The 23,924-nt window shown below is 26.4% G+C and overlaps 1 protein-coding gene across 1 annotated transcript; it reads right to left on the bottom strand.

Moving 5' to 3' along the window:
• Nucleotides 1-752: 752 nt before the first annotated feature.
• Nucleotides 753-23,924, bottom strand: LOC129963625 (nuclear migration protein nudC-like). The gene is made up of 10 exons (XM_056078106.1): nucleotides 23,735-23,924; nucleotides 22,465-22,542; nucleotides 20,851-21,063; nucleotides 14,966-15,058; nucleotides 14,124-14,237; nucleotides 9,792-9,860; nucleotides 6,399-6,524; nucleotides 5,688-5,771; nucleotides 4,284-4,402; nucleotides 753-969 (listed from the first exon to the last, which is right to left on the bottom strand). Exons 1-10 carry the CDS (start codon nucleotides 23,801-23,803, stop codon nucleotides 918-920), a joined length of 1,017 nt encoding a protein of 338 aa, XP_055934081.1. The 5' UTR covers nucleotides 23,804-23,924; the 3' UTR covers nucleotides 753-917.

The following is a 23,924-nucleotide window of genomic DNA, read 5'->3' as shown; positions in this document are numbered from 1 at the left end:
TAATGATATTTATTAGTTTCCAGGTATCTGATTATAAATAGAACAGATTGTGACTAACAAAAAATTATCATGTCAGGATAACTGAAGCAAATGCAATTTTTTTTTTAAGTGTACACATAAACATTAGGCATGTTTTGGAAATTTCACAGCAATGCAAGACAGTTGTATGCAACATTTCAACTGGTGCTCATTACTTTTTGTAAAACTGATTATAGTGAATTCATTTCCCACAGCATATCATATACATATTGTGAAATTTTGGAGCATTTGAGAAAAAGTATTTAATAATTGGAATAGTGATATGATAGCATTTCTTAGAACACAAGCTATCATTTGTGAGTTTCTTTCCAACTGAAGCATGTGTTTTATGATTGTTTTTAATACCAGCTTTAATTCTAGTGTATATTTTTCTGTTCAGAAAATTAAAGGAGAAATTTGCACAAGTCGTCATTTTCATATCACGGGCAAGATCCGAGCACCTGTCAGGACCACGAATTTGCACACAGTGACTTTGGTTCTGTATTCAGATACAGTAGAAATGATGGGACAGATGGCTGCCTTGTTTTGAAGGTAGTCAAATTTTATGTAACTAATGTTACCAAAATTAGATTATGAACTTTTCAACGCAGCTAAATTTTTAACTTATTTATATTTTTAAAATTAATACTTTTCATTTTGAAAGTGACAAATTGCTGAAACTATAATTGATGAGATATTTAAAAAAGACAGTCACAAGGAACACAGCAGCCAAGTGACTAAAGCAAATGAATTTATTTATAAAAAGAAATAGTCAAAAGTGCAGCACTGGCAACTAAGAATTCAGTTCCTAGGTCAAACTGAATTCTTAATGCACTAAATGAGTTTTCTTTTTGAAGTCCTGGAATGCCAATGTACATAAGAGGATTTAAACTGTGCAATCATGCAAATTTACATTTAGAAAAATCCATCTCAGGATGGGCTTGCATAAACCTGCAAGAGGGAAACTCAGAATTACTTTTAGAGATAAAGGATAGAGATGTTATAATTCATAACATTAAAATGTTATAATTCATAAAATAAAAATTATAAGAAAATGAATTACATAAGGTTATAATTTATATCAATAAATGATTAAAAAAATGACATTTGTTTCCATTTACTACAAACTATGTTGTCAATTATTTATATACTCATGCAGAAATAAAACCATGAAATAACCCTTCTCACTATCAACGTAGACAGGTGAACACAAGCATTTGGAAATCATTAATATAAACATTTATTACATAATGGAAATAGGTTAATTATAAAACATAAAATGAATCGAATGTACTATATACTATAACAACATGAAAATGAATGATACATACATACATAATTAAGGCAGACGGTTGCCTACATGAAATATCCTCAAATGTTTGTTTCTATATTTTGTATTAGCTTCCTTTGAGCTAATCTGGAATATTGATTGTCTTCACTTTCAATTAAATCTCCTGTACATAATGAAATATTCATGATTCCCTCTTAAAATATTTTTAAGAATCAAACTGCGTAAAAAAACTAAAGCTAAAATAGTTTAATAGCCCAATACTTTAATAGTCTGTAATATTCATTCTGTATAACTTAAGTGTTCTTAACAATCCTAATAGAGTTAAATCCCATGACATCAAACACTTAAAACTCAATAGTCCAGTTACCAATCTTCTAATATTTGCAGTACTGTAACTTCACTTTCTATTTAACATGTCAACTATAAAGAATATAAAATGGAATCTTTCTTTCTTAATTTTAAACAATGGGGGGAGGGAAGGATTAAATATTTAATCATAGGATTAAATATTTAATGAAACAATGAAAACAGTTTGAATTTCAATGCATGTTAAAAATTAGACACAAACATATATAACATTTCAAGTTTCAAAATGTTATAAAAAACATTTTGTACTGTAATATTTTTGGGAACTTCTGCTAATCTTCACCTTAAAAATCTTGATTAATTTTAGACAAATTTAAATTTTAAAAAAATCACTCTCACATGCACATTCCTACCTTCCAAAGAATATCTGGTCAAATTTTTATATTTACATTTTATGGTCTGTTCTGTAGAGTACCAACACACACACATCCATATTTATAATTACAAGGTGGCTGCTGTTTAAATTTCCCCGTTTCTAATATCTCCTGAATGATGTCACTTTATTTTTTTAATTGTTGCACAATATGTTCTTAACTGAATTTGAAAAATTGTTTTATACATACACATTGCCGAAGTGCTTAAGAATGAGATGATTTGTTTCATTCCAGTGGTGTCCCCCCTATCAAAATTGTTTACCAATACTCAAAATAGCATTGACTTTTAGCTCCCCGACTATAATTAAAAAAACTATGCTTGCACACTGCTCAATCTGTAAAATAGAGAAAAGAGTGGAAAAATTGTTCCTTATCAATATTTTTCTTTATTGCATCAAAAGGAAAAATGCTTCAGAGGTATAAATTTCAAGAAAGGTAATATGAATGAATTTTGTAAATTTTTGAGGCAAACAGTTCATATATATCAAATTGTATAAGAAAAATGCCGTATATTGTATATGAAAATGCTTTACAAAATTAAAAAAAAAAAAAAAAATTAGAAGAGGCATGTATATCTATAATGTATCAAACAAATTAATTTCTCATGTTTAAGATTATTTTCAAATTATAGAGCATTTTGTTGAATGTATGGGGAATTTTAAATGAACACAAAATAAAAAACACTTTAAAAGGAATTATCAGCAATAACGTCTGTTTTATATCGCTCATAGCTTTAAATTCATATGAAGAATTTAGTAAGCTGTGTTTATAATGTTTAAAAATAAACAAAAAAAAAAAAAGTTTTATGACAATAATAGAAATCACATTCGATACTTTAAAAGATCAATAAAAAAAATCTCCTAGAAAAGAAGGAAAAATTATTATTATTGTAAAATACTTTAGTTAAAATTGTTTTCGAATTATAATAATGGGTCAATATTTTACAACCAGTTTTGAATATTAAAACCCAAAATTTGTAATTTTGCTTTTGTGATAAATGTTATGATCGATATGTTGAAGAAAGAAGGGAGGGGGGGGGGGGCAATATCTCCATATATAACATTTTAAATTAAAAAGACCCATTAAAGCTTAAAATTATAACAGTAACAGTAGCTGAGCTTTAGTTAAGCTGCATTTTGCTATAGTACGCAAAACCATTTTTGACAATTATGTTAACTTGTCCTTCTGGAAGAAAGAAAACAAAAACTTAAAGCAAAAATATTATGTATTTATACACATATGCAATAAATTAGATATGGTTGTTAATCTTTCTCTTCCATAGTCTGTTTTAGACTAAGTAAAAGTTTGATTTTCATTTGTTGCCAATGATATTTCATTCTACTTAGAACTCCTGGAATTTCCTAATGATTCCGGTCAGCTGGCCACCATGAATTAGAACAGGAGAAATTTCATCAAAATAACATTAGTTTTTAGGATTTTTAAAAGAACTTTTCATTGTTATTTGACTTAATTGTCTCCAGTATAAATTTAATTTTAAACATTAATAATTTTTTATTACTACAGTGATTATAAGCAGAAAATTAAAGTGGTAGTGTGATTATAAATGCATATTCCTTTCATTTTCTTGTCCATAATCTCAATGCTCTCATTTTGAGACTCATTGCCAACCATCAAATTACATGCAACCATCTATCTTTTTATAATGTTAGTTGTTTATTGAGGGCTTAACTTTTTTTTTTTTTTGCCTAAATTTTTTTTTACAAGTTGGAATCATGACATCATTATTTAAAAGTTTCTCAGAATCAATGATTGAATTGATCAAGAGCCAGGGCCAAATGAAAAATCTGACAATGTACAGAAATGGAAATATATATATATATTTATATATAAAATCTCCCATTTACGGTCACAGATAACTTGTATAACACTCATATTAATAGTAGTAACAAGCAAATATTAAAAAATATTTTGGCATGAAAACATCTCTATTAAATTATTCTCAACATTTGTGTAATAAACACAAAATAAGAGAGAGCGTAAGAAACTCAAGTTCAAGCATTAGCGAAGAAAGAAGTCTAATTTGATTAAATAATTATTCCAATATTAAAACAATCGGAAAGTATGTCAAAAAATGATGAATTTGTTCCTACTTACTTTATTATATATATGTATGTATGTATGTATGTATATACACATATATTTTCATTGCTATAATATTCATACAAAGATTAATAAATATAAAAAAGAAATCCAGAGAATACTTTTATGCATACTTTTTAAGGACATCCTGTTTCTTTTGTTCATCTGAAGTTGGCAGGCCCATTTCTTTTTGACGCTGATCATACATCATTTTTTCAACCATACCTCTAGTTTCACCATCCAAGTCAGACAACTGAAAACAAATAAAAGATAACATCATGTTTTCACATGATAATAAAAACATGTAAATGAGTGAAATGGTAGAATTGGTCTATGCTATGACATAAAATAGTTAATTCTAACAAATTAAGTAAATAGGTACTGAAAAATCTTCACAAATAAACTTTGAATTATTTCTGTTGGGCGCATTTTGTTAGTCATTATTTAAATAGATATGGTTACACTCATGATTTTTTTGGTTCAACTATAAATTTATCACAATTTGGTATCAACTTACAAGGGTTGTAATCCCTGAAAATTATCTTATTTTTAATCAGTCTTGTCATTAAAATTAATTCATTCATTTGTCAAATTATTAATAAATAATTATTAATATTTTAAATATATTTGAATAAAATTCTAACTAAAACATTTGAAATTTATTTAACTTTACAAAGAAAACGAAAAGAATGTGACCACAGCAAGTCTTAAGTTAAAAGGTTGTCTAAAGTAGCTTGCAAAATTTCTCAAACCTGCATGAATGACACACACTTCACTGAATTTATTCTTGCATATCTCTTTAATCCTTAATTTAAATGACCTGATAAATAATTAAACACATGTCAGCTTTAAAGCTAAACATTTTTATGGAGATAAAAGCATCTACATACAGGCCTTTTTAAAGTTCTGATTCAGATATTCTTTGCATATATGGCAAAGGAGGAAATTTTAATTAACTGCATTTATGGCACTTGTCACAAAAATAAACTTTTAAATATCAAAATGGTTCGTTCCACAATCCATTATTTTTATTTATGCAAATAGAAAATTTTTACATAATTATAGAATCTCCTAAATCAAAATTGTCTACAGTTTCAAAAAACTGATCTATTTGGAATACATAGCAAATTATTTAAGGAGAATTAATTCTGTTTGATATTTAGTTTTTCAATTCAATACAAATGAGAAAAGATCCAAAATATCTACTTCAGCCTATAAAAAAGATGAAAGAATAATATGACGTTTATTTGTAATGAAAAGACAAATAATATTAAAAAGAAATCACACCACTATCCTTTGAGTGGAAAATGTGAAACATTTCCTCTCTCCCAGAGATTCAAAAGAAACAAGATACTTTCTTTTAATGTGATTATTCCGGCTTTTACAATAAAGTATATGTAAATTACAAATTAGGAACTTAGACAATTTCCAACCAAGCACCTTGTAGAAATAAAAGATTAAATTAAAAAAAAAAGAATGATAAGACAGTAAAAAATAATAACAGTATGAAATGAAATAAATTTTTAAGAATACTCTACCTTGGAAGGTTCTGGATTCACTTTTTTGGTATTTATTTCTGGATCAGTTGTCACAAGTCTACTCCACCATTCCATTTTATTAATCTGCAAAAACAATGATTATAATGCCAGAAAAATAATATTAAAAAAAGTTTAAAATATCTAGATCCTTAGATTTTACAAAAAAAAAAAAAAAAAAAAAAAAAAAAAAAGTACGAATATTCATCTTTTGGCATAAACATTTTCTATCACTCTTTAAAGTATGCGAGTATGAACAAAAGGATGGCTAAAGGATATTTTGTCCTATTAGTTGAGCTTTTCTAATACAAATTCTGAATTAGAATTTCTTTTTCGTGCAAAATGGCGCAACTGCTAAACCAAATATCGTTTATATCTGATAATTACTTGATATTCATGTATCTGACAAATTGATATTCATATATATGTACAGTTACTTGAATTAAAACTGTATACAAAAGTTTTTTCAATGTGCAATTTTAAATTTCCATAAATGGAAATATAAAATTTATGAAGTGGAATGAATAATATTTAACTCGAAATAAATTGGATATAAGAAAATAATAACAATATTGTTGTTTTATATTAACCTCCGACTACTTGTAGTGAGGGTAAAAAAAGGATATCTGTTATTTTACAAATATTAAGGGGGGAAAAAGGAAAGAAAAAAAAAATTGCTTTAACTTAAGACACAACTGAACAAATAACATTTACCTTTTCCATAGTAATTGCTATTGTCTTGCTATCCTCCATTACCCAACAGGATTCATCTATTTTAATAGTATGTTGTAATTCTCCATCAATAATAGGAGGGTGCCCCTTCAACCCTACTTTCAAATGCTACAAGAAAATAAAAATGAGATATTAGATACCAATATCACTGTAGTAAAATCAAATATAAAACTTATACGCAAGTTGCATTCATAAGCAACTGTTTTAAAATAGAAAGAATAGAATAAATACATTTGTTTATTTGTGCGCAGAAATTTACAGACAAACTAAAGTAATATTTATTAAATTTAAAAAGCTGTAATGCTTTATTTATTTTTCTAAATCACAAAATATATTTTTACAGTAAGCTAAATAAAATCAAAACAAAATCTCCAGATACTATACAAGATACTCAAATATAGATATCAACTTTTCAATGTTAATTTTTTCTTTTCTCCTCCATATTTTCATGTGGTGTTACACATACATCTTAAAGAATATTTATATTCCATCTATAAACAAATTCTTTCGAATTAATCACAATCATTTTATCACAATACAGATAGTTTTTGGCACTCTACAGGGAACTTATACTATGAAATTGAGAAAATATATGCTTTGGAGGATAGGATTGTACATATACTGATTTCTTTTTATGTATATATATAAAAATATATATATGAAATTACAGTTATCTAAGATAGTGTTAGTCGAATTAAAATTACCTTCTAATTTCAATACATTTTTAGATATTATAAAATATATCTAAAATATTTTTAAAGTATCACTGTTATAATAAATTCCAATAATTGTTATTACTAACACTTAATCTTAGGTTTTGTTTCCATTGTTGATAATTAAGGCATGACAATCTACCAAAATATACTGAGGAGCATTCTTTTTAAAAAGAATGTATGGCTTTAATAAAATGTTTAACTTTTTTTTGTGGCAATTATCAATAAGCAATTTTATAAAAAGCAACCATGAAAAGAAAAAAACGTTTTTACTGTTTAAAAATTTTTTAAACACTATCGTATTTTTTTTTTTTTTTTTTGCAATATAATTAACTAGATGTGTAAAAATACAATTGCTAGTTTAATCTGACATTTTGCTTCTTTAACATAATGCATTAAATTTTTTGAACCATTAAACAGAAATTTATCCTAATAGATTACAAAATTTTGAAATATTTTTTGCCATTACATTAAAAAAACCCAGCTATAAATGATTTTCAAAGCTAAATTTTTTCAACAACCCCCCTCCCATACAGCCATTAGTTTTCCAACTAAATCTGAGGCCGTTATAATTATCATAATTCTGATTTATTACTGTATTTCAGCTAATAGATGGAGCTATAGATTTTAAATAATGCAGATAAAGTAAAGTTTTAAGAATTTCATATCTTATTTAAAATTGTAGATGCATAAGAAAGATGTCATTAAAAGTTCTTACGGCAGTCAAATATTGAGTTACTATTAATATAATAATTAAATTTTCAATTAATTTAACAAATTTTGATCTTAAACAATTTTTAATATATAAGATAATTCAGAATATTTATGATCAGTAATATTGTACAGCAATTGTGCCTTTGGGAACCAGCTGGTTCACTGGAAATATCTCATTTTGTTTATTTTAATTATTTTATGAATAGCTTGACATTTATGATACTCAACAAAATACTTTTTGGACATCAAATTGTGACAGACATTAAAATATCATTAATAACCTTGTTCCTGTTCTCTTAATTGAGCACATGAACAATTGAGATCAGTTTAATAGAGAAACCCAGGGGATCATAATGCCACTTGAAAGTGTAACCATCCAGGTAATCAATCTTCTTGCAGAAGACTGGGTAATAAGTCAAGTAATGTTCAATTTTTATTTATTTCCTAGGGGTACAGAAAGTTCTCTCTTATTCCAGATGTAAATTTCACAGATATTAAATGAAATCCTTTTCATCCTACAAAGAGCACAGGTAGGAAAAATGAGTTCGAGATGAGATTTAGTATAAATGTAATATGCCTTTAGAATGTTCATTCATTATAATATTAAAGCGCAATAGTCAACCGATTTCTAGAAAATGACCTTCAAACTTTCGGTACAACTTATATGCTAATAATGAGTTATTACCGTCGAGTGTACCAACATTGTAGGGAAAGCTCGGCCCTGGGCTAGTGTTTTTTAATTTTTTTTCCTTTAATATGAATTTAAATTAGTTTAACAATTGACAAACAGTATTAATTAATGTTTTTAATTTTTTATGCAAAAGTAAATGTTTATTCTTCTTATTCCTAAATTATAATTTAATTTTTAGAAGAAAAATAATTATAAATTAGATTAACAATGCTACTCATTCTTATATTCAAAAATAAATGCTTTTGCCTCTTAATACATAAGTTATAATTCGATTTTTAAAAAAAATTATGGTCATTTATACAGCACTTGAATTAAAATTTAATTTTTAAGCATTAAAATATATAAATATAATTTTAATAATAAAAATAATTCAAATAATTATTATCATTGTAAAATAATTAAAAGTTTTAAATTTTTGGATATTTATAATGACAACTTATTTGTTACAACTCAACGAAGCTGTATTTATATTGAAAATAATTATTATCATTGTAAAATAATTAAAAGTTTTAAATTTTTGGATATTTATAATGACAACTTATTTGTTACAACTCAACGAAGCTGTATTTATATTGAAAATTAAAGAGAACAGCTAAAATTAATGAAGATATGTCAACAAACGTTCTCAATATTAACAATAGAAAAGCAAAAGTAGATAATAGGTGTTAAGTTAAGGAATGCATAGCCAGATGATTCTAAATTTTTAATAATAATATCTGTGAGATCAAGCTTCACTGTGCAATTTTTTTTTTTTTTTTTTTTTTTGTAACAGAAAATATTTAGTTACGAATCATATATTGATTATTACATACGAATATTTTTCAATTTTACCTCATCTCACAAAATTTTGAGGTACCAATAGATTATCATCCTAAGGCAACAATGCAAGTACCACAAAAATTTACAAGATAGCACTACATGAAATTTTCAGCATGAGAGCAGATAGAAAAAGATTTAAGTTATAAACAAAAAATTGTGTAAAATCGTGTTTTTTCCAGAAAAGTCACCTGAAGAGATAAACTTAAAAAGCAAAACCTTATCTTAACATAAAATAATTCCAGTAGTAATTTCTGCATAAAAAAATAAAATGACCAAAATGTTGAAAAATAAATAAATAATAAAATGCAGTTTTTCTATCAAAACTATTCTTAAGTGTATACATGATCTGTCAATACTGTTTCATTCAGTGGTAGTAGGGTGGTTGGCTGTATGCAAGAAGATGTGTCTATATGATAACGAATTAATTAGTAATAATACCTTTTTTTCTATGACTACAACAACATCTCTGGCTTTCACCTTAAAATTAGCTGGGATAGGAACTTTAAGCTGCAATAAAAATGAAACTGATTATTGTTACAGCAGATTAAAACTGTACTGAATTAAAACCTACTGAAATTGTGCATATACACAAAGAAATTTAATAGAAATTCAATAGATATAACATCTTTTCCAAAATTTTTGATATCAAAATCAGACAACACAGCAGAAATATTTCATGCTAAATTATTTTATATTATGTATAAACAGATATCGAACATGCATTGAAGAGGCAGTAATTGAGTTCTTAAGTATTTTTCTTTTTTTCATAATTCAAAGAAAATACTCCAATTTTCGACTTTTGCAAAAATTTTTTCTCAATGCCATGTTGACTTAGTACACTGTATTGAACAGGGAAACAGGAAAAGAGAACACATTTGGAACTTAATATAGTTTTAGAAAGAATTTGTAAAACATTTTAATTCCAATTAATAGTCAGCGACAATCAGATATATTAAAAAAACAATGAAGATGGATTTAAAGAATTAGGAAATTATTTTTTAAAAACAAATTAATCAGACATCATTATACAGATATACATACATATATAATAATTTTATTTTGACCATGTTCATAACATAATTTTCTATCTTAAATTGAAACTTAAAAAATACATTTTTATTTCTCAGTTTCAAGGGATTCTCACACTTCTAGTCATAAAATAATGATAACTTTAACTGCTGTCAAAGCAACTATTTATACGATTCCAGTGCCATTTCCTCACAAAGAAGTTCTTCCTGCACTGCTAAAAAGCTATGAATTTATTTTTTCAATCTCTTTTTGCTTCATATTCTTAGTAGAGAAACTACACCATATTTCGCCCCAATAGTCATGGCTTGGATTTACTGACAATAATATCAAAAAATCTACTTAAGTCTACTACTTAATCATTCAAATTAACAATACATGGAATTATGACTTTTTATTAACATAAGCACTTTCTTTTAGGATTCTACAGTACAATACCTATTTATCATAATATATATCATATCTATGCTTTTTATTTTATCTTTTCATGGTATATGCATTACTTTTCAAACTCACAATTAATATATTACATTTTGCACCATTTTTTGAATATATTTTTTAGGTATGTTTATTTATTTTCAGGTATTTTTAAATTAGCTCTTTCAATATTGATGTGTGTAGATTTACTTGAGAAAAATATGTAAATAGGATTAGATCTTGCTCAATTTATTGATAATTTATATTGACATTTGTTGTATATATATGAGTGTTCAAGGAAATTGATACTACTTAACATAATTTTTTCCTCTCTTTGACATTTCGAAAATTAGTTACAAGTTATACAGTTGAGAAAAAAACCTTTAATTTGCAAAGCAATAATTTTAGCTTGAGGAATTTTTGTCCTTAAAATAATTATATAATAAATATTATTCTCAAAAATAAAATTGACAAAAAGATTGCCAATATATTAACTTAAATATAAACTGCATCAAATTAAAATAATTTTTATTATTGTTGAATTTTTATTTAAATCTTTTACAGTAACTTTCATATTTTTATGACAGTTAATTATTTCTTATGCATATATTTTTCAGTTTGATGTCGAGTATATGCAATTATTACATAATTAACTAACATTACATGATTATGAACGTTCCTCCTAAAGATTTTCTTGTAATTTCTTTGCATTTAAAAACCTAAATTTTTTTTTTTCAATGCAGCAAATAACATTACACAAGTAAGGATTCTTCCCATTAATTTTAGACAGTTATTACGAGCCATTTTTTTGTGTGGATATTTTAGCAATATATAATTGCAGTTACAAATGCAGTATCACACAACCCTTTTACTTTCTATAACTCCTTAATATTGTTTCTTGTTGATTGCAAATACCTGTGATGGCCATTATTATTTTTTTTCAAAGACTTAAACAATATTATAGCACAAATTATCAGGATCAATAGTATTTGTGAATTGCTATCTAGTATAAAAAAATTAACTTTTTTCCAAGTTAACGGGCACATTATTCACACATTCACTGCTATTTATCAAATAAAATATTGATGGAAGATTTATTGAGACAAATATATAATTCTATTCCAAATAAATGCATATGGACTTTGTTATATGACTCTTCTGTTTTGAAAAGGATTTTTTTTTGTTTATTTTGTAAACAAAGGCAACTTAATGGTTGCTTATTGTAAAATCAGAGCTTGCATAGGCATCCATACAAGCTCTTATCATCCCTTCAGTAACCTAACTGCTGTATTCCTTTATGACTTTGAATACAATAATGTGATCTCTAAACATTTTGCACAGCTGAAAGTTTCATGATAGCATCACACATATTTATGCCTTTTGTTTATGCACAACATGAAATGAAAGTACTTTCAACAGTTTCAATATAAATTAAGCAACCTTCTTTATTTTATAGAGGCAAGAAGAACAGTCTTTAACTGCAACGTAATTGTCATTTTTAAAACTATATGTCAGCAATAACAATTGTATGAAAAGCGTAAAAGTACTTATGCTAGGATAATCAATTTGGTGGCGTTCCCCCCCTCTTTATATTATATTCATCTTCAATATGTAGGTGAATGATAAAAAAAAAAAAATGTAGAGAAATGGTTTGAATGCTGAAAAAATAATTGTATTTTTAATCCATATTTGCTTCAGTACAAAATGTTGCAATTAATTTGAATGAAACTAGCATATTTGTGCAAAATATTACACATTTCTAATTGACATAAAATATTAATCTAGTCTGGCAAAATATGGTGCTTTTGTAAAATGATAATGCTCTTTTATTTTTGATCTTAAAAGTTTCTTTTTTGTCTTGTTAAAAAATAATACAAAAAGTGAAGTTCTTTATACACAAAATAATACAAGAGCTTCAAATATCATAGCATAACTCAGTTAAGCATACAATATTCATTCATTGGTATAAAGAAAAAAATAAGAGTTTAACAGCAGTTTTAGTCATGCATGTACAAGAATTTCATTTCATTTCACATAGCATCTCTAGAAACTAAGATCATTATAATGCTCAAGCAACGATAGTAATTATGATAAAATATTTAGCCTCAGATCCTCAGATAAATTCATTCTGTTGTTCATCAAACCACAGAATGAATTTATATACCAATAATGTGTGCTGTACGACAAAAGGTTTTTACACTGGTCATTTAACCCGTTCGGGACCATGATCACATACAGCTGATCATGCGATTTTCCCCTCCACGGCCCACAGTAGCATATGCGAGAAGAGCCTTTCCATCTCTATTGGCCCATAATCATGCTAGAGCGTTTTCTATTTAAAACATTTTATTTAAATTTTTAATCAACTTTAGATAGCAGTTGAAGTTCATCTCACAAAGTTTTGATCTTCAACATATGTTTTCAGTTCTAAGTTTTAAAAAACTTGATCCAGAGTATTTAAACATGTAAGCAATTGCAGGTGTTTGGTTCTTATGAGAGGATTAGGCATTTAAAGGGCTATGATTCCTTTTGATCTGGGTTTTTATTTATATTTTGACTGAGTGGAGAAAAGAGTTTAAAGTTTCTGGTTCACTACATAGCATTTTGTATGCTTTTGATTCATTCGATTTTGCCTTCCCATTATGAAAAGAGTGAGAAACTTAACAGTCTAATTGTATGGTATTTGACTTTCATATGAGGGCAAGCATTGCTTTATGTTCTGTGTTTCTAGATTTGTTGGTATAAACAAATGATGTTCTTGCTGATTGCATTTTTTTCATTAGGAGAATATGTGAAAGTGCGTTCAGATGAATGCTGCTGGGGGTCAGAGTGAAATCTTATACAATTTTTATATATCTAACTTTGTTTTCAAGGATATACTAAAAAGCTCAGTGTTTTGCTTATTTTAATCATTTATATTAATGTTATAATCTTTGTATTAAACATATAAGACATATATGTTTATATACATAAAACATATATATATATAAATATATTGAGTAGCAGTATATTACAAATGTTATTTATAAAATTTAAACCATTACACCAAAACATTTTTTTTTTTTTTTTTTTTTTTTTTTTTTGTAAAATTTGGTTTAACTGTGAAAATTGAGTGGGCCCATGGTGATGCTCCACTTTGGTCATGTGACAGTGTCTTGTTCTCACTGCGCTGGTTCTGAAGAGGTTAAGGTCTAAATTTTATTCATTCATTTTATCTGTGAATTATTACATATTAAATAATAAAGATCCAAAATTATTTTATGGACAAAATGTATACACAAATAAAATACACACTAATACACCACAACAGCAAATTTTGTTACTTACCTCTATTTCAGATAAAGTTTGTGTCCATTTGTAATTAGGCAGATCACAACCATTCCCAGCATTAGGCTTTAATTTGTCTTTATCAGCTTCATCTTCATCCTCATCAGGTCTAGGCTACATAAATAAAGTTAGGGAAATATGAATTAATTTATTTATTAAATAACTTGCTGCCTTGCTTGCAGTTAAGAGTTAATTCTATATATTTTTTCAAAAAATCAAAACAAACCCAAGAGACAAGTATCAAAACCATTTGTCAGATATTTGTTGATACTAGGGAATGATGCTCTCAGTATCAATTGACAAATCAAATGATGCATTTTACTATTTTTACTCATTTAAATGAAAAATATAGATAATAGGAAGAAAAAGTCAGCTTTAATCAAATAGATAAGAAATGCTAATTAGATGATACTCTTATGTATAAAATTTTTCATTACATCATTAATATTTATTAAGAACAGCTTCTGAGGGTATGCTGACAATATAAAATTCATTAATCAACAGTAAAATTAACCCATACCTTAACTTTAGTTTGAGAAAAAAAAAAATACAAGAAATGAAAACAATTAAGAGACAAAAAATCTTATTAACCGAGCAGTTTTAAATTATAAACATGCAAAATATTTAATAATCCAATAATTATAATAAATCAGGTTTAATTTTCAAATTTTATTATTATCATCTCTTATGAATAAGGCACAATAACAAAACTTCTTCGTTAAGTTTAAAAATTATGAATGGTTTTCATTTAACAATTAAATATTTATAATAAATTTTAAGAATTTAATTATTTTTTTTTTATTAAATTCCAAATTAGGAAGATTTAGAGAAAGAAATTAAACCTTTTGTATTTCTTGTACATCATCATCAGATTCTTCTCTGCCTCCATTTTGCTTTGTTTCTTCCTTTAATTTTGCTTCTTTTAATCTAGCTTTCTGCAATAAAATGAATAATCATAAATAAAATTACCAAATAATCCATACAAAGAAAACTAACTACCACCTTAAAAAAATTTTTTTTTTTTAAATATTTCAAATAAATTAAGGAGGGAAAGCAAAAATATTGAAGTAAAAATTTAACTCCAATAACCCAAATTCATTTCAATGAATTTGATTCTGTAACTTTAAGCTCAGAAAAATGAAATCAAGTAGAAAAATTATATGCACTAGATAAGCAGAATGAGAGCACAAGACAGAAATTGAAATCAATTTTGAATGGGTTGATTCTTTAAAAAAAGAAAATAATAAGTATATTGATATTTTAAGAACATTTTGCTTTTATAGATTTCATTGTCTATTCAGGACTAAATTTGTGGTTTTTAGAAGAATGGAAATATCTCAATTTAAGCAGGTTGTTTTGTCTAAGAATTTGGATTAATAATTTCACAAGTTACTCCAAGTTATTATTGTGAGTGTTGTTTTTTTTAATATGGAGCAGAAAAAAAGTGGATTTAATTTTCTTTAATTATGATAATTAAATTCTTCATAAATAACAAGATAAACTCAAACTTTTTAAAATAAATCAAGCCTCACACCTCACTATATTCTTGCCATGTTAGCATTGTTTTTTGGAAGGCCAAATTATAAGTTTCATTAACAGGTTTCAAATTATTTATTTTGACCAAAAGGAGAAACAATTTAATGTGCAAAACAACAAGTATGCAGGAAATTATTTAGTTATTGAATGCTGAGTTAAATTATATTCATTAAAAATTTGCTTTCAGAAGTTTTATGCACAAAATTATTAAAACAATGAATTTACTTTCATCTGGCTATTAAAGATTGATTTAGGAGTTCAACCATTAGTTTGAGGATGATGAGCATGAGTTAAAAGATGTTTAACATTATATTTAAGAATTTTTTAAATCTAGAAGCATTTCTATTAGTTAACTTGAATTTGGAAAATTTGATTTAAAATATTATTGCAGGTTTCAGAATTCTCATTTTTTGACAGAAAAGCCCAATCATGCCTTGTTGCACAGTCAATTATAATAAGCAGAATTTTGATGTTATTGTTGAATTGTAATAATTTAAAACCTCCAATAGTATGAACAGATATATATTAAAAAAAATTACTTATTGGAAGCACCTACTGTAACAAACCAAATCTTTTTTGCGTCCTTTTCTTAAGTTGGCACACGATAAAATGCTTGATAAATTAAGAAATACAATCAGCAACATTAGTTTAGTAATATTGAGGAGGAATTAATCATTTTTAAAATGCTAAGTTGGTCAAATTATTCATGAGCATGGTTTGAAAATTTAAGAAGAGTCGACAAATTTACACAAATTTTTCTTTTTAATTATCATGGCATCTTTGACTTCTCGGCAATTGGATTAACATAAATTATTCCTTTATTGAGTTTTGACTTTATTAATACCAAATGAGATGGGTGTTACAGTTGATCAAAGAAAGATGCCTGGATAATATCCAGTAGCAAAGTGTTTTTGGTATTTAACTCCATAATCAAATTTGCTTAACTTCAGGGACGAGTGGAATAACTAACTTCTTTTTTAACATTTCTGAACTAAATAGGAACCATATGAACAGACTGAATGACATTTTTGGCCATGAAAGCAGTAGTAAAATTTGTCTAAAGCATCAACTATGGGAAGACATCTTAATTCTGTTATTGCATAATCCCCCCCCCCTCCTGCTCCACATAATCTCTTAAAATGCTGGAAACATAGGCTGCCGGTCTAAAACATTAGAGGCATCAAGTTATTTCAATACAGCTCCAACATTCTTTTGTGATGCACCAGCATAAACATCAAAATTTATATTAATATAAATTTAAAACAAGTTTTGCTAAATTTCTTTTACCTTTTTGGTATTTATCAGCCATTTAAATTCATCAACTTTTTTTCTTCATAATGTTAAAAAGGTATCTAAGTTTAACTTATTATATAATAAATTTATTATAAATATGTTCTTTTATATTAGTGGAGACTTTCATATGTGTGTGTGTGTGTGTGTGTGTAAGCATTTAAAATTTTGGAAGCAGGTGACAGGTTCGACAAGCAATGAAAAGACTTTGAATTGTTTAAGTTCACTTTATTCTCTCCCAGGAAGGCATAATTATTTACAAGAAGGTGCAGACAAGGCATGTCCACTCTCTGTGCGGCACAAAAGCAAAAGTGGGGAAGAGCGAGAATGCATGTCAATCACAAGTAAGGGAAACACAGGGATCTTTTTTAAAAAAATGTGCTTATTGGATATTTTCTAGCCCTTCACGCAGAGTGTGAGAATGTGTCGGCGTTTAACCAATTCAGCAATTTTATAGAGCTTCTCTTGAATTAATTAAGTAGAAAAAATGGAATTGGATCCGGAAATAAGAGAATGAAATTACTATGGACTAAATTAAGATAAATCTTTGGAAATTAATTTGGATTGAATTAAGAGTTTAAAATATCATTACATATATATAAGTAACCAATCAAAGTAAGAAAATTTTTGAAAACAAAACGAAAGCGAAGCTAAATAGTTTCGGAATTGCAACTAGAAATTTCTTATTCATACTAAAACCAAAAATGGAACAGGAAAAACATCGTAGTATTTAGAGAGTGCAAATGCAGCCACATCTAAAACACAGATGAATTGAGACAAAAGTAATAAAAATCAAGTTAATAGGAAATTCAAATTAAACCAAATAAAAAAAAACATATATATTACACACACACACACACATATATTATATATATATATAGTTTCTGAGTTAGCATTACTATGAGTGACTTAACCCTTTTCTTGTCCAAAGAAATATTTTCTATTATAAATACACAACTAGCATAATCAAAGGATAATAATACGTAATGTATTTCAATATGATTATCCTTTAAATACTCTATAATATTAATTCAAATAAGTTATAGGGATTTGCAAACTTTTGTATTTCCAACAATGTTACCATTTAAGATAATATTAAGTAATGATGCATAATCTCTCTCTTTGTCATTTTCACTTCATTTCATATTAAAATGCATTTCAATTTCTTTAATATAATAAGAAGTTTAGATTTATTATTGAGAAAAGGCAGTAAATAATGACATATATTTACAGTTCCTTTAATTTTTAATTTAGCAGAATTGATTTATTCTAGACTTTCAATGCATATGAATTTCATTTTTTAATTTTAAAATAGACTGTTTTATCTGAGAATTTGTGTTTCTTAAGCATTTTTATATGGTTTATAATAATTATTTGATTGAATCTTCAAATTTTCAATAATGTTTTCCCCAAAAAATAAAAATTTTGTGCATTCTGAAATTTTAACTAAAAATGTTGTTAAATAGATTTAATTTAAATTAGCATAAAATATAGCAGTAATGGTAATATAAATTTCAAATTTCATAACTAATAAGAATGGATGAACTATATAGTTAATAAAGTCAGCTAGTAAAAAATAAAATTCAAAATAATATTGAAGAGAAAAAAATATTCCATAAAAAGACAATCCTGCAATAAACGGTACTGGTTAAGAATTAAAAATTAAGGAAATTTATCAAGTGTTTCCAAAAATGATCATCCGTGTATTTAAAACAAAGAAACACACATAACCAATAAAATCACATCTAGAATCACATGTAATTCAGAAAATATGGTTTAGGATTCTACCTTTTGATAGTTTAAGTACAACAAATAAACCCGACATATTTCTGAGAAGAAAGAAAAACTGAAATTAGAACCAGAAATTTTTTTTATCACGTTTCATAGTAAAGAATTCTTTTGACATCAATATTAATGACTATACAATTGACTTATGTCTAAAAAATGTTTCATTCTTCTGTGCCAAAGCACATCAGATGAAAAATTCTCAATAATACAAAGAAAATGGATGACTTGAAAATACATCCAAGTCAACATAGAGAATTTTGGAGAAACATTATTTGCTGACTTATAATTTCCTCAGTAAACACTAAGTAATTTTAACCATCATTTTAAAAATATATCTATTAATCATATTAATCTGTATATTATATCCTTACAGTAATAATTATCTGTCTAATAAATATTTAAAAAAAAATCAATTTCTTTGTCAAATGTGGACTTTTTAAAAATAAAAACCTACATTTACTGAAAAAAGAATATATTCAAAATAAATTTAAAAAAAAAAGAGAGCGGTTATATATTTAAAACAAAACTAGATATGGAATGTATAGAGATAAAATATATATGAAAGAATTAAAAGTTAATTAAATTTTACCTTATAAGTTTCAGTATTAAATAATTTTGTATTCCCAATAAAATTTGTATCTGGTGACTTATTTTCTTTCACCATTTAGGAATCCAGTTAAGAAGATACTAGAGTACAGAGCTTTTAAAATTAATTAAAAAATGATGCCCATCAAAATTTGAAACATCTAGTTCAACCAAACTTAAATAAGAGTATAAGGTATTTTGGCAAGCAAGTTAGTCATTGAGGATGGCTATTACTAATTTTATTTTTACAAAAAGCCAAATATTGTTAAAGAAACAAAAAATAAAATAAAAAATACTCTGCAAGAATTTTTCTGAATGAGAAAAAAAATCACAGATCACTTAAGACATTGTCTAAAAATTAAGAGAAATTACTTAAGACATTGATTTCAGTGAAGATCAAGAAAATATACATTAGTATAGTGAGTAAAAACATAACCTAACATAAAACAAAACATAGCATAAAATAGATAAATAAAACATAAACAGTATAGCATTCTGAATATATAAGTTAATACCATTTACTTCTTTTACATTTCATGTAAGTAATTTAATAAAACATCTAATTTCAAAATGTTACTATAGAAAATATAAATCTACAGTAGTTTTTATTCGCTTTATGAAATTTTCTTTGTTTTCTACATTTGTGCAGTAACATATAACAATTTAATATAAATTACTAATGATAAAAAAAAATGTTTTTAGAACTTGTCTTGTAAAACAGAACATTTTCAAAAATTTGAGGGAAGAGGTTTGATTTTCCTTTTTTCTGGAGTTTAACAAATTAAATGTTTAAACAAAGTTGAGCAACAACGTAATTATTTCCTTCTATTTTATCTGATAGCTACTATTCAGTTTGAATTCTGCAATTTACTAATGTCCTCCACTTCAAAAACAAAATCTGTTCCTAGAAAACCATGACCATGTAGAGTTACGTATCATATTATTTATAGCTACTAAAAATTAATAATGTGATTTGTCTTTACAAACTCAAGAAAGGGAGAATTAACTTCTCCTCAGAAATGGTAACTTTTCAGTTCTCATTTCCTTAAGGTCATAGAAACAGTTACATAGGTTTAAAAACATTGTAAATTTTTCTCTTATTGCTGTTTTTCTATCGAATTGCAAAGGATTATTACAATAAAAAAAAACTTTTAAGCATAAAGTATAACACATGAAGTTAGATAGCAAAATATTGAGAAAGAAAGAAATTTAATTTCAGATTTAAAAACTGCAGAATACAAAAGTAAAAAATATCATTTTTAAGCATTTGCTCAATACCATATTAAAAAACAGAATTTCGAAACATATTGTGGGATGAATTTCAACTTTTTCACTAATTAAAAAAAAAAAAAGATTACATACAGCATTAATAATTTATTTAATTAATTTTTAATTGTATGTGATAAAAAATATGCTACTAACTCAGATCCTTACACTTGAACCTTACTTATTTCTAAAGAGTTGTTTGCATATATATAAAAGGTACAACTCTATTAAAAGAAACTAACAAAGGAATCACTTAATTTACCTCGTCCATTTCACGCTGCAGCTCAGCAGCTTCTTCATCTGTAAGTTCTACAACTCTGTCATCACTGCCCAATTCCATTGCTGCTTGTTCTTCTTTTTGTTTACGAGCTATTCGCTCTCTTCTTTTTCTTTCTGCTTCTTCTTTCTCCTGCTCTTTCTTTCTCCGCTCAGCAAGTGCCTTATCTTCAAACTTTTGGAACTTTTCCAATAATAACTAAAAATGACAAAGATAAAATTATTAAACATTCAATGACTATAGAAATATGAAACTATCCATTTTCTCTCAAAATATTAAATAAAAGGTCACATCAGACAGAATTATTTAAAAAAAAAAAAAGCCTTAAGGAACACTTATTTATCTACAACATGTCAACTAAATCTATACTTATAATAAAGCTCAATGTGTGTGTGTGTGTTGGCGCTCTACAGGCCAGACCGTTTGACATAGAGCTACCAAATTTGGTACATGTATACCTTGGAGATTGGGAATGTGCACCTGGGGTTTCTTTTTTCGAATTTTTAATTAGAACTTTAATTATTAATTAAAAACTAACTTTCCCGCCAAAAAAATCTTCCATTTTCCCCACCGCCAACTTTTCCGCCAAAAAAATCTTTCATTATCCCCAGCGCCAAACGAGAAAGGCTGCAGTTTTTTTTTCTCCCAACAGTAATGAGGCTAGGGTTAAAATTTTTCGGCGGATTATTTCAATCGGTTCTGTTTATTTTCTTAATGTTTTATGCATTTAAAATTAAACATTGTTAATGAATCAATCTTTCAGATTCATTCTGAAGTACTTTTGAATTAAAATAACACAGAATAAAGGAAATTAAAAATTTCTAATCCGCACAGCTTTACCCCAACTGCCGTAGAAAAAATCACGTATTTGAGTTACGTAACCGGCGAAGAAAATTCACGCATGCGCATTCTGTTCTGATTGTTGTCATGACAACGTTATCAATGGATGATTTAAATTATTTTTGGGTTAGTTGCATGCTTTTGTAAGTAAATTGTATTTATGTTATATATTTTTTGTATATGCTTATAGTTTTAAGTACATCTTTTTTTAAGTAGTTTTTTTAAAACCTGTTTTCAACCGATTATTTTAAACGATTCGTTTTATTTTCTTAGTGTTTGATGCATTTAAATTTAAACATTGTTAATGAATCGATCTGCTCATAATGAATCTAAGAAAATTTTGTTGACCAACTCTTGAGATATTACATAAATTAAAAAAGATATTCTTTAGTGCCCATAAAGTTTAAACGCTGAGTGACTCCATTTTCAGTAATCAGATTATAAAAAAATGCTTTGTTTCAGTAAAAAATATTATTATATTAATTGAAGATAAATTCTTTCCACTTTAATTTAAAGCATAAATTCTACGGGTGCTAACAGAAAATGAGAGAGATACATATTACGTTATGACTGAAGGCCTTTATAATATTATGAATGAATTATATGATAATCAAAATTTGAAGTTTTAAAATATTTTGATGAAGAAGCTATTAAAGTAAAAATTGCATAAAATATTTAATTATTAAAATTTTAACGAAAATTAAGATTGGCGAACCGGCTGGTCGCCAAAGGCGGCTAGTTTAAAATAACGTCACATACTTTTCTAGCAGCTCCAGGAGTTCCACCAGTAAAGAAATCTGTTTTTCTTAACAGAAAACTGAAGAAAGTTTCCAAGAGCTAAGAGAGAGAGAGAAATCCTTTTAAGGTATATCAAAATTTTAATGAATTAATTATATTATTTCTTGTGTCACATCATCTGACACAAGAAATAAAGACTGCTATTACATATAGCATCTAAATACTATTTTATATTTTTCAAAAATTGGATTTATTGTACTGTTAATCACATTTTGAATTATTCATTCATAACTTAAACATATAAACAAAATATTAGCCATAATAAATCAGAAAAAGTAAAATAAAAAAGCTTAAGACAGATAATAACAAAAAAGAAAAACAATTTGTCCATGCACATTTAACTTATATTGTATGTACACGAACAGATAAATTTGCTAAAAAAGAAATTTGAGCATGATAAATGAATAGGTTCACCTAATAATTGGCATTCAATTACATTTCATTTCTGAAACAAAACTGAATACATTTTGATAAGTTCGCTCCCCCACTTCCTTCTTAATAAGTCAATATGAATTTACACATTTCTAACTAATTCTCAATAGAACCTATAGCTCTCATTCATTTTGAGTCTTCTTTCTTTCTTTTTTTCAACGTAAAAGAAGCAGTTCGAACTTTTTCTTTTTTTTAATATTCTAACAATTTTTTCATAACTATCCATAATGGTTTTCAAATAATTTCTTACCAATTTGTCTTTAAAAAATACATGGTCCTATTTTTTGAAAATTTAATTTTATCTTAACAGATATCCTTATGTTTGACTTCAGAAATATTAAAGAGAAAGTTACTAAAATCTACGCTTTAGATTAAAGTGTATATTAAGGATTAAGAAAAGGCAAAAGCATCACAAAGTTTTGATAAAAAAAAATTAACACTAATGGGAAAATTATCATTATATTGAAATAAACTCATTAGAAGGCTTTATTTCGATGGTTTAAAAACTGCTTAAATATTATTCTTAATCTGAAAAATAAATCTTAAGAATATTCATAATCTAGCAAAAAAAAAACAACTTTCAATTACATACAAAATGTAAAAATAATTACGCCATGAAAAAAATTGCAAATTTTCCATTTTTTGAAAATTATATATTTTGATCTCGTTAGTAGTGAACATTTAATGAATATAATATGCGAATTTCTAATTTTATTATTCTAAACATTAAATAAATTTTATATAGTTGTGCATTATCAACAGAGAATAATATTAACATTTTTAAAAGGCATGGCCTTACTTCGTGAACACCACCTTCATGCTGTTGGGCCATCGCCAACAAAATACCATCAAACTTTTCTTCATTCATTTTTTTCAATAATAAACATTCATGTACATAAAACTTAAATTTCAATAAAGGATAGCAGTACACCCGCTAATTCTATAGAACAATCGAAAATCAACAAAACATAGCACAATCCTCTCGAATA

This window comes from Argiope bruennichi, chromosome 3, assembly GCF_947563725.1.
Source record: "Argiope bruennichi chromosome 3, qqArgBrue1.1, whole genome shotgun sequence".
Taxonomy (NCBI): Eukaryota; Metazoa; Arthropoda; class Arachnida; order Araneae; family Araneidae; genus Argiope; species Argiope bruennichi.
This window is presented reverse-complemented; position numbering and strand designations above follow the sequence as displayed.